The following is a 12,747-nucleotide window of genomic DNA, read 5'->3' as shown; positions in this document are numbered from 1 at the left end:
CTTAGGGCCCAGGAGCTGAAACATGACTTAGGTAAGATGTTTAGCCTGCCAGAGGTCTCACCTGTCGTCTGCTCCCGGGGGTTCCTGGTTATCAGGGGAAAGCCTAGGTCTCTGAGGGGTGTAGAGACAGCCATGATTTCTACAGCTAAGATTTAAAGCTGAATTTAATCAAATCATAAGACCTGCGATTTCAGTATCAGGACAGCAAAAATTGGTGCAAAGGAAGCTGTACCAGGGAGTGTATTTCCTGGCCCGGCAACTGAGGCACACACAGGGCCTTTCCTGAATCCTTCTTGCCCAGGCTCTTTGTTCCTAAATTCTGTCTCCCAGCCAATCTGGGCAGGAACAAATCTCTGGACAACACACACCGAATGGCTGTCACACACTTAACTTCCACGCGATGGAGCTCACCCACGCCCACGGGCTCTCTAACCACACCCCCAGGAAACGCTGACTTCTTAGCTACTTTCAGCTGTGATGTTCTCCTGACGGAAGTCCCCTTTGGGCCAGTATCCTGATAAAAACCCGGGCCTCCCTGTCCCCTGCAGCTTTCCACAGCGTGTGCCTGGAGTCCTGCCTGGAATGCGTGGTGCTGGCGCCAGTGCCAGACGTCTGGGGCCCCAGGGAGGGCGGCGGGCGGGGCAGGGACGGTTAACTATTTGCTGCCTGGAGCAGAACGACCCGAGATTCCGTGACTTCCCAAGTCCACGCCCACTGCACGCCGCCCCCGCGGGGGTCAACTCCCTGGCAGGAGTCTCTGTGGACTTCTCCCTGAGATGCTGGGCCGGCTGGGACCCAGGAGCCCCTAGGCCACTGCGAAGGGCGGTGGGCGCGAGGCACCACTAGATGGCACTGCGCCCGCGCACGGGACTCGCGCCACCCGCGGAGGTGTGGCCAGGCCGGCGGCAGGATACTTCCAAATGTGACCCACGTTGATGCAGTCACCGGATCGGAATGGGGATTGAGTGTGGACGTGTTTGCACAAAACGCATCCTTCTGTGGGCCTGTCTTTGTGTCCTAATTTAGTTCCCATCTGGGGCTGAAGTCTCTCTTGCCAGAGATGACACCGTTATTTGTCATCCGCAGCTGGCAGTTTTAGTAACTGAGACTGAGAGAATCACCACAAGACTGAGGTCCGGCTCTGAACCTCAGCGTGGGTCTCGGCGGCGGTCACAGTTTCCAGGTGTCCCTGGTGCGTCCCGCGTGGGAGCCCCGGGGAGTTGCCCTGGAAACGCGGAGCCCGTTTCTGGCTTTGGCGGCTTTTGCACATCCCTCTTCATCATTTTCGGCTCGTGCGCTGCTCTGTAACTGGGTTCTGACCCCTTCGTTTGCAGGCAGGAGGATTCGGGGTGGGAGACCCTGGTGTGTGGGACTGTCCCTCTGCACCGGTCTGGGACATCCAGACGCGCGAAGCTCTGAGGACAGGCCTTGTGGATGGCTGCCTGCTGAGTAGAAACCAACCGGGAGAGAGAGCTAAGGATGCGGAGTGGCCCAGGCCAAGCGAGAGGCCTCCCCGAGCCTGCGCCTGAGAGGAAGGGCGGTTGACGGCTGGGCTGGGGTGGCGTGGGCGCGGGGTGCACTGGCCCTGCCTTGCAGCGAGCTCTGAAAGGAGAGCAGGAGGTCAGCTGGGCGGGCGTGGCCGGGCGCAAAGAGCCACACACACAAGTCACCCCAGGGCTGCAGACGGAGAAGCCAGTGGGAGCTGAGCTGTGCAGAGGGCGCCAGCCTCTGCACAGCCAGGCTGTTAGGCCTTCGCACGTGGTCTCCAGGAGGGGCGGCCACATCAGAGAGAAGCCTGGCAGAGCCACTTAGCTGTCCTGGTGAGCTGGGCAACAGCCAGGCAGAGGCCCAGGGACCCAGCTAGGGATAATCAGAGGTCACTGGTGACAGTGAGAAGGGTGACAGACAGGTCTGGGGACAAGTGTACTCAGGAAACACCCCTGAGGCTGGTCACCAGACGCACAACCCTGAGGGAGAGGCAGGCCTTGGGGCCACAGCATGGAACCCCTCAGGAAATGACTCTACTCGAGCGGCCCCCCAGTGCTTTCCTGCTCGCCTACCCCCCACCCCGTGGAGCCATCGTGGTCCCAAGGGCCTCTGCTTCTGGTGTTTCCTGGGCTGACCTCAGGAACGGAGAAGGCTGGGACTGGTGACACCCTCTGGACCAAAACCCTTTTCTGCTCTGAGCCTGGAAACGCCATTAGCAAAGGTTCTGGGGAAAGCCACCAACCCGGTGACATCAGTGTCCTGTGGACGGGCTACTGCAGGAATAGACACGTCACACAAACATCACATGAGACGGTGGCTGGACCCTCAGTGCGAGCTGCGAGCAGCAGTGGAAATAGTAGTTGTACCAGGATGTTTTCCCCAGAACAACTACGTCCAAGCTATCTTCTCTGTCAGGAAACATGAGAAAAATGTGAGAGACACTTGGAAAGCCTCACTTATTAATCTAGACACGAGGTAGACCCTGCTAATACTATGTGAGTCCGTGTGGATGTAGATAAGCCCCTACCAGGCCATGCCAGTGCTGTGGCAGTGTCTCTCACTGTAGTGCACACACTAGGACACGCACACGCAGCCTCACGTCACCTGCTGTGTGGTGCCAGGTGGGCCCTGGCCTCCGTGTGCTCACTCTGGACCATAGCCAGGCTGAGGGGTGGGGGCTGCGGGTGAGCCTCCGATGGGCAGGCCTGGGCTCTGTCAAAGGTGCCCGGGGCACACGGCCTGAAGGGACAGGGGCAGGAGGGCCGGGAGCCGCCCTCTGAAGGCCGTGGTCAGACCCGTCACCCAGGTCACTGCAGAGTGAGTGGGACAAGCCGCACGTGTGACTGGCTTGAAGCATTTAGGTGACAGAATGTGGAGTGGCTGTGGTCACTCGAGAATAATCTGTGCAGCGGGTGGTGAGCTCCTCACTCTGCTCTCTTTACCTTTTCTGTTTCAAACTAAGTTTAAATTCAACCCTTTGTAAGTTTCACACTTTCCGTAATAAGGAAGTTTTTAAAGGAATAGTTATTCCATGAAAACCCAAGCAGCCCGGAGGCAGACGTGATGGACGTGTCACCCTCCCGCCCCAGCGCCCCAGCTGCCCAGGTCCCAGCCACCGAGTACCCCTGCACTGGTGCCACGCGTGTCACTGAGCCCACAGATGCGTGTAGCGGTCTGCTTCCTTCCCCTTTGCAGACAGCCTGTCGGCCGCACACAGCCTCAGGAGGTGACCCAGTGACCACCTGGCTCATGACCGGTCTCCCTGGCGCTTTGAGACCCATGACTAACGTCATCTCCTGTCTTCTTGTCCCCAGCTTGTCAGGCTGCCCGCGCGCCACGTCAGCCATGAAGAAGGCAAAGCTGTCCGGAGAGCAGATGCTGACCATCCGGCAGCGGGCCAGCAACGGTAATGTCACCCGTGTGCCCCGGCTCAGGCCGGCACAGCCAAGGGCCACTGTCCTGCGACAGCCAGGTGGAACCGGTCTGAGCCTTTCCACAAGCCAGCCGTCCTGGGCTGTGGTCTTCCCCAAAGTGTCCCCGGCTTGACCGCCAACCTGGTCACAAGCCAGAGTCATAGGCAGCGGTCCCCGCACCCAGGCCCCAGGTATTGCTCCAGAACCCCCGGCCCCTCAGGCGCGTGCAGCCAAGATGCAGCCCTGGCTCTGCCCTCACTCGCAGCTGCCTGACCATCTCGAACCCACGTGCAAGTCCATTTCCTTCTGAGAGCCGCTACCACACAGGTGTGTGTGGACAGGTGGCAGGAGGGGGCAGCAGCAGCCCTTAGGGACAGCTCAGAGATTCCATATTTGTGAGGTGGCATACTTGCTAAAATTTATTTGTGAACCCAAATCAACACTCTGGCGTGTTCACAGCCCCTCACGGACAAGCGCAGAGCAAAGTCTGAGTCTTGCCAGAGGCTCTTTCCCGGCCGAGATGGGACAGGTGACACCCTGCCTTCTTCTGCAGCTCGTCCTATGAACAGGGGCCTTCGACACGGTCCTTTGGTGCCGTGTTTTTGAACTTTTGTCCCTTTGTGTTGTGATTTCTCAGTTTAAAAGACCCCCCTCCCAGGGGCTGTACAGACCCTGAGCGCAAGAGGCCATGATGACCTCATGGAGAAAGGCCATCACTAGGTGACCGTCCAGGCTGTCACGTGCTGTCACTGTGACGTTAGTATTTATGGTCAACAGTACACACTAATTAAGGTGTCTTTAAACAGAAACACACCCAAACCAGGCAATGTGTTGGTGGCTCGTGGCCACCTAACCCTGTGCTGCCCCAGCACCGGTCAGTGTCAGCTGACTCGCAGTTTGTGGTGACTTCTGAGAACACCGCTCTGAGAACGAGGAGGCCGAGTGGAACCTCTGACAGCAGGAGTTGGGGTTCCTTGTCAGCCCCGGGGCGGCTGTCACGAGGACCGGGTAGAGGACAAGTCACTGAGCCGTGAGGCCCAGGCAGGGGTCAGTCCCAGGCTGAAGGTAGCACGGGCCTGCCCGCTAGCACTGCTGTGCTGGCGCCGTCAGTGGCCACCCCTCTGCATGGGTCCAGCAACACGCCCCAGGACCTGGGGGCCCCGTGTGGAGCCGTGTGGGCCAGGGCCACGGTCCCCAGCCTTCCACCGCCCACTGCACCTTGCTTTGAGGACAGCACGAGGGACTCAGCCTGCCCCTGACTCTGCGGAACGCTCAGCGTGTGGGTATGGCCAGTCACCTGCCAGGGAGACAGCCAGACTCACGGTGCTTCCACCTGCAGGGCTTCGGTCCGGGAGCCCAGCGTGCCACCTCCACGTCTGTTCAACACCAGTGGGGGCTAGAGAGCTAAGCACTCATCAGACAGAGCTGTGCCTTCCAGATGCCCTCAGACTCTTGCCCCGGCGCCTGTAGTCCCAGGGGCGAGTGTGAGGAAGCCCGTGGGACACCAGGATCACCAGTGTCACTTCTCTCTCACCATAAAGGGCCAGGTTCCCTGCTGGAAAGAAAACACCATTTATAAACTCTTTCCAAAATGTTTAGCCTGACGTTTCACCCCCCAAAACAATGCTGGTTTGAAAGCAAAACTCTGTAGGCCAATCGATGTGAGCCTGTGTCAGCCTGTGACCCACTGACGAAAGGTAAGTGTGCAAAAGGAGGAGCAGAAGGAGACAGAGAGCGTGCGTGTGCACCCAGAGGGGCGCCGCTCCCACCGCGGGGCTGCTGGCCGAGCCGAAGTTCACTGAGCTGGCATCTGTCAGCGTGAAAATGCGGCCTCACTGTCCAAGGGCAGCAGGATCCAGTCCTCCCTGCCTGCCTGCCTGGCCCAGGAGAACCAGTGCCATCTTGGCGAGGCGGAAGCAAGCAGTCCATGACACAGACCTTTCACTGCAGGAGCAGCACCCAGCCTTCCCCGGCGGGCCCCCTGGCTCTGCCCCGGTCAACAGGGGTGGCCCCCAACTGTTGCCATCCGCCCATTTCTTTGCGTCTGAACAGTGCATGATTCCATTTCTTTCTGCTGTTCTCTCACATGCGTGTCCCCAGATGGGAACACTGGAAGCCCCAGGTCACCTGGAGAGCAAGCAGCTGAAGGTCACACCAGGCCCAAGACCGGCTGCAGGAGGGCTGTCCAGATGCCGTTTGTGCCGAGACCAGAGGCGTCCCTGCTCACCCCACAGGACCTCCTTCCGGCAAGAGGCCACACTGCAGGGGCGTCCGTGTGGCCAAGTCGGGCAAGACCGCTGCTGTCCAGATTGCAGACATGCAGACCTATGGCCCCCTCTGCAACTGTGCCCAGTTTGGAGGGCGCCCCAGCTATGCCTGTGGACAGGACAGCCTCCCTCTCTTTTTTAAAATCCTGAGTGTAAAACGTCACCCGAAGTCCCCTGTACCCCTTCACAATGACATGTGTCCAAGGGACAGGGCACTGAGACCTCAAGAAGGCCACCGTTAGTTCCCGAGCTGACTTGGGCCAGGCGGCTCCTGCCCGGGAGCCCGGCCGTTCTCTCGTGCATCTGTCTGAATAGGAAAAGCGAGTCCAAGTCCTCGAACCTCCCTTCCGGTTCCAAAATCCTTTTCCTTTCTTTCTCTCTCTGTTCTTTTAAGTTTAGAGAAGACTCTGCTGCCGTGTCGTCCCCCACAAGATTATCATTACTTTCTTCATATACAGAACGACCCCATACAGTTAACCAGCCCATGTAACACGACATGATGCTGGTCTTGCTTCCAGACCCTCTGCAGAAGCTCACCCCACACCTTTCAGTATCGCTGCCAGGGCTTCACTTTTATTTATTTTTTGCAAAGCCTTGAGGAGAGAAGGAAGCAACACCTTCTCTCCCCGTTGTTATCAGAGGAGACAGGAAGCCGAGGGGGGGCTGCTGCTCCTCGCTCGGGCCAGGCCTGCACCCTGGCAGGCGGCCTCCTGGCTGAGAACGGCAGGCCTATCGGGGGCTCGGTCGTTAGAGCTGAGTTCCCAGAGCCTCATCAGTGAGCTCTGGGGTCCGCGGTGGATGTTTCCCTGAGGAGGGCCAGGTGTGCAGCCCCGGGAACCCAGGCACTACGAGTGTTCAGTCCCAGGGGCCTCAGTTTACACACGAGATGCCCCAGTGCGTTTGGACTCTTGCAATTTAAAGACGTGTAGTGGTGGGTCCCTGTTATGATAAATTGATTCATAATTCAGCTATGTGCTGGGTGTTCGTATCTTGAGGCGTACTGGAACTTCTGCCGATAAGTAATGGCACGGTCACTTCCCTGTTGAGCTGTCCTGTGTGCCACGTGTCAGATACGTTACCTCAGTTGGTCCTCATTCCTCATTGTGAAAGGTTGTCATAGAGGTCCGGTCACATACACAGAAGGGGAAACCAGATAATGACCCACAGCTGAGAAAGGGTAAACTTCGGCACCGGCCGTACTTTTATTACACCCCTGAACTGCTCGGGAGTTACTTGATGAGACGAGAGTCGTTGCTCATGTTCTGAGGCCCTCACGGTGCTGGCAGGACACGCCTTGAGGACCTAAGGGCTTGCTCCGGGGTCAGGGAAGCGAAACCCATGGTCCCAGTTAGGGGTCCCCGGGCCCCTCTGGGGGGCAGCCGAGGCAGGAGGGAGAAGCCTGATCAGTGCTGCAGACAGGCTTGTCTGAAAGCTCTGCCACCTCCGACTGAATCGGGGATGGCCGACTCAGAGGAAAGACAAGCAGACGGGAGTCGAACCGAGCAGGAGCAGAGGTGCGCACGGTGCTTCGGCGAGAAAAAGCACCATCGTGGGGGACGCACGACTGATTCTTCCCCGGAAGATTGCTTGCTCCCCAAATCTTCATTTCACTAAAAACAGCGACTAAGACCCACCCCCACTGGCCCCCTCTTTCTGTCTCTGTTGTCTTTTCAACACTTGATGGGGAGAATCTCTTCATGTGGCTTCTGCAGTGTTTTGGGGTGGTCTCATGCCTCTGCTCTCAGGCTGAGTGTACCCCTCTCTGCCCGCGATACTGGACCACAGCATCTGCCGCCCGAGCTCCCTTGGAGTCCTGGCCCGTGCGTTTCCCACTGGTTTTGAGCGAGGGCCACTATTGTACCACGTGGCCGATGGGAATGGCAAGTCCATACCTGGGCCACTGACTACTGTCCCATCTGCAGGATTTCTGCTCTTCTCCCCCAACCACACCCAGTGGTGGAGGCCAAATGCCCCGAACTAGAAAGCTCTGGATCTTTCTGCCCCTGGCAGTGGGCCGTTGCCAGGAACCAGACACAACCAGCCGAGTGAACCGGCCTTGAACCGCACCTTGTAAGCACTGGGTCTGCCTGTGCCGCCCGCCACATGGACCCCACAGCCCTGCTGGTCATGCCCCCGACCTTGACAGGCTGGTCACTGCGCAGCTGCTGCGGGGCTCCCGCCAGAGCCCACAACCACTTCTGTCGCCGACCTATCACTGCGGAAGACGGAATTTTTTATCAATTAGATGTGAACTACTCGGGAGCCCTCTGTGGCCACCTCACTGGAGTCTGTCACTGCCCATCATCCCCTCCCTCGGTCACTTAGCTGGACAGTCCTTAACACTTCCGGCTCGGGTGCTGTTATGTCTGTTAGCAGTGTTCCTACCCCAAACCTAAGCGTGCTCAGGGCGGGTACCCTACCAGTCTCCTGGGCACGTGTGCATGTGACAGGGACAGAGACAGACAGACAGTGAGAGAGGAGGGGATGGCCTCCATGGGGGGCCCTATTCATAGGCTGCGTCAGGTGCAGCGCCACCCGGGCCATGAGGCTCTGAGTCAATGCCAGGGTCTGTGCACCCCTTGTCTTTCTGTGGTTTGGTCATTAGGAGGGTGGTGCTTGGGGACAAAAGACTGCACAAACTCGACTGTTTTCTTTTTAATTCAAGGGCACTTTTCCCAGCCAACCCGGTTCCAGGTATAAAAAGAAGAAAGAAAACTCCGAACCTCAGTGTCACGCTTCCGGTTCCGCACCCTAACGCACTCGCTTGTGGTTGCAGGCATCGAGAACGACGAGGAGATCAAGCAGCTGGACGAGGAGATCAAGGAGCTCAACGAGTCCAACTCGCAGATGGAGGCCGACATGATCAAGCTGAGGACGCAGGTAACGGCCCTGAGGCTCCCGCCCGCCCGGCCGCCCGCACAGCCACCGCTGCTGGGTGGCCTCACTTCCTTTTTCTTTGCTCATTGCTTCTTTATTTTTTTACCTCTATCTTGGTCTTCTGCTGAAACTTCAGTGGCCACACTTGCTGTACCCCCGGGGCCACCGGCATCTAGTTTTCTGTCTTGTGTCTTGAATGAGACCGTCCAGAGAACCGCCTGCTCTGGCAGCAAAGTAGACGAGTCTTTTGCCCCGATATTTGGTTACCGGCATTTTGACTCAGCACGTAGATACAGAGGGGCCGCGCTCCTTGGGGCTGGGAGGCCGTGCCTGTCCATGCCGATTCCCAGGCGGATGCAGTGTCTAGCCAGCGTAGAAGGGAGGCACCAACCAGATGCCAGGGGCAGGGGCTTTGGCGTGTAACCCACTTCACTCACACCGGCCCTCCAAGTAGGTGTCATAAGACTCATTTGACACTCATGTTCTCTAAAGTCCAGACAGGTGACTTCCTCCACTCAGCCAAAGCCAGTGGCTGGGCTGACTGCCCTCAGGGCGTCCCCTCATGCCCTGCAGGGTCCCAGTGCCCAGTGTGGGCTCGGGCAGTGGGATCCCGTTGTGGCAGAGGGGCCCCCCGGCATTGCCATCACAGGTAAGGCAGGGTGCCCGTCCCTGTAGACCTGGGCCAGCCCCACCTCGGGAACCCCTCCCCACAATCAGCAGTGTGACGGGTTCTGGGAGAGGCTGATGGAGGTCCAGGTGGAGGTCACAGTTCTGCCTGCCACCCATTCCCCGATGGCACAGCTTCTCCAGGGACGGGCCCTGAGGCTGTGTTCCTACCAGAATAGCCAGAAGGGATTCTGTGGGTGCCTGTGAGGCTGGGCAAGGGGGAACATTGTTTTGACACCAGCCTACTCGACCGCAGCCCCCCACCTGGCTGTGCTCTGGCCATCATGGGGTCCTACGATGGCCTGGCCAAAGGCTCAACTGACACAAGTTGGAGTTTTCCTGAATATTTATCTGAACCCCTGGTTGTTCTCAGCTGCTGGCCCGGCCAAGGTCTGGCAGAGGTGTGGTCCCTAGGGGACTCCAGGGCCACTTCCTTCTTTCATCCCACAAGCCACCTTCTCTGGTAGGGAGATGAGCCGGCCAAATCAGCAACGATGGTTTGGGTCAGATGCCAGTATCACTCTCCCGTCTTATTCTGCTCATAAGGGTGAAAATCCTAATCAGCTGCCTCTGAATGGCACCTTTCTGGGCAACCCTGGGGGTTCAGAGTTCTGTCTGGCTGTCTGGCTGCACACGGCAATATGTCGGGAAAGGCTTCCCTCCCGCCCACCTCAGGGCTCCCCCCAGCCCCTCCCAACTCGCACCCCCATGCCAGGAAGGCCCAGACGCCCAGCCTGGCTCAGGGCCCAGGGGACGCTGCGCTCCCCCAGCCGAGGGGACTTGGCACTCAGAACAGAATCACCGCGAGTCCCGCGCCCACACGCTTGCCTCACCTCAGTGGCCGTCTGTCCCTGGGTCGGTGGTCACTGCCCACTTGGGCTCTTTGATGTCCGATGTGGGTATTTGCTCCCAGCAGCACCTATTTGCATCTGACGTCAAAGGAACTTTAAGGGTTAATGTGTGTTGTCACTGCTCTGGCTGATGAGAGGTGACCCCCCAAATGAGCCTGGGCTGGTGCGTCTGCTCCAGAAGGTAAGGCCAGTGTCTTGGAAGTGGAGGGGGCATGCTGAGCTGGGGTCCGGGCGGTGCTGTTTGGGGGGCAGGTCGCGTGACCAGCAGCCCTGGGTGAGGACTCAGGTAATGGCCGGGCAGGGATAGAGGTCCTAGGACTCTGCGGACAGGTTGGCGCCCGAGGGCCCCTGCTCCCCGCACCTTTGCTGCCCCCAGTGTTTGAGGTCAAACTGGCCATGGAGTCTCTTTGTACCTCCGCCTCCCTGTCTCTGGCCAGAGTGCACTTACCCTCCCTAATCTCTGGAAAATGCCGGAAGACTGAAGGTACTGCCTCCAGGCTTTCTGGCACCTCTGACGCCCTCCCCTCCGAGAGCAACACTGTGATGGAAGGTTCCACTGTGTGTTTTTGTCCCATCTGACCTGAGCTGCAGGCAAAGCTCTGCAGGGCGACCCAGCCACACCACCCAGTGACAGCACAGCAGACGCCAGCTGGTGCGCCGGGCCCAGACCTTGCAGCACAGCAGCACGGGGTGGCTAAGGGCAAAGGGCCCTGCACCAGGCCCTGGCACAGCCCCCAGGAGGCCGGGTCCCATGGGGGCGGGGCCCTGGCGGGCTCAGGACCCAAGGGCTGCACTCACGTCTGACTTACATACCAGGGCTCCCTGTGCGCCCTTATTGGGAAAATAGATTCTGCGCCTTCAAAAACATTTTACGAATGGCCCGTCAGACCCAAACCTCTCAGTTAAAACTGTGGAAACAGGGAGACAGGGTTCCCCGGGATCCCAGGCAGAATCCGGGGCCCGAAAGAGCCCAACGTGTCTCCATTTCAAATGGTCAGAACTGTGCGAGCAATTACACATCCAGTTAATATTATTGAATCAGTGATGTCTTGGCTGCGTTTATTTCTTCTGGATCTTACTTTGAACTTACGCCCTCCCGAGACTTCATACACACACGCACACACACACATGCGCACACACACGCACACACGCACACGCACGCACATGCACACACACGCTCACACATGTGCGCACACGCAGACACACGCACACACATGCACACGCACGCACACACACGCACACACGCACGCACACACATACACACACATGCACACGCACGCACACACACGCACGCACACGCGCACACACACACGCACGCACATGTGCACGCACACACACACGCACACACACACATGCACGCACACACACACATGCACACACACATGCACACGCACACACGCACACACACGCACACACCCACACACGCACGCTCACACACACGCACCTACCCCTTCCTGATGCGTGTCCTCCTGTGGCCACAGGAGCTCAATGCTCCTCAAACGCAGGGACAGGACGTGCTGTCAGCAACAGGGTCACCTTTCTCCTGTCTGAGGACAGTGAGTGACATCGGCCCAGGAGCACGTGGCTGTGTCCCCACCCCAGTCCTGGGCCCCTGCTCAGTGCAGCCTTTCCCTGAGCAGATGCCTCCCTCAGAGCTGCCTCAGCTCCAGATCCCAGCCATCGCCTGGGCACCTGGCACCATGGCCGCTCTGCCGAGGATGGAAGGGCGATGTCTGTGTCGCCTGTGTAGCCCCTCCTCCTCCCAGCACCCATTCCCGTGACACCACGAAGCCCCCGGGGTGACGTGCCCTAGTTGGCGCTTTGACTGGATGGGACGCCCAGGAGTGGGGAAGGTCTTCTTCCCACAAACTGTCGAGCGTCTCTACACGAGATGCACAGTGGGCAAGCGCTCGTAGTCCTGCTTTCCAGAGAAGGAGCCCAGAGTTTGCTGACTCGTCCTGTAGAGCTGAATCCAGTAGTGCCCCTGAGGCCGTGGTTTCCTGGCGGCCTTGGGAAAGGCCCCAGGCAAGTGTGTCTGGGCAGGGAGACCCCGCGTGAGAACTTGGTGTTTGGAGTTTATGAGCGGGGGGCAGGTAACTCAGGGGCACTAGTGTGACGGAGGAGCCGAGGCCGTGACCCTGGGCCCGCCCACGCCTCCGACACTGGCGTGGGGCTACCGCATAGCTCTGGTTTGGGGGTCACAGTGTTTCCGAGCCCCAAAAGGCAGGCACACTGTGGAACCAGCACTTTTTCCCAGCCACACAGTGGCTTCCAAGGCTGCTCATCTTCCGACACACGTGGGTTGGGCAGTTGGCCACGGAGTAAGGGCTGCTTATCTGGCTGTAGGTGGAGGCACTACAAAGCTCGTGACCTCGGCAACCATGTGGTCTGTCTGGGGAGTTAGAGGGAGAAGAGCCAGCGGGAGCCACAGTCGCCTCTCTCTGATGTAGGAATGTGTGGAGGTCACGTAGTGCAGATGGCGTGTCTGCTGGTGCCGGTGGAGAAGACATGGACTTGCCACAAATAAGTAATGTCTTGGGGCTCAGCTGTGGCACAACTAGATTCAGGCTAGAAAAGAAGTGCTAGCAGTAAGTCACTACAACACCACCCCAGATAAGTAACACAATCCATGAAAGCCGCAGAGAGAACAGGAGACTGGGAGGACAGTCTGCACACGAGGACAGC

General features: G+C 58.7%; 1 protein-coding gene across 28 annotated transcripts in view; it reads left to right on the top strand.

The window, feature by feature from the left end:
• Positions 1-12,747, top strand: part of MYT1L (myelin transcription factor 1 like) — a 363,194-nt gene that overhangs the window by 346,914 nt on the left and 3,533 nt on the right. For all 28 annotated transcript variants that reach the window (XM_074331624.1, XM_074331629.1, XM_019752014.2 and 25 more), the window contains 2 exons: positions 3,303-3,394; positions 8,445-8,548. In XM_074331624.1, the coding sequence (XP_074187725.1) occupies positions 3,303-3,394; positions 8,445-8,548 (196 nt within the window). The remainder of the gene's footprint in view (positions 1-3,302; positions 3,395-8,444; positions 8,549-12,747) is intronic.

This window comes from Rhinolophus sinicus, linkage group LG05 (genome assembly GCF_036562045.2).
Source record: "Rhinolophus sinicus isolate RSC01 linkage group LG05, ASM3656204v1, whole genome shotgun sequence".
Lineage (NCBI taxonomy): Eukaryota > Metazoa > Chordata > Mammalia > Chiroptera > Rhinolophidae > Rhinolophus > Rhinolophus sinicus.
Note: the sequence above shows the minus strand (reverse complement) of the source record. Positions and strands in the feature narration are given on the sequence as shown.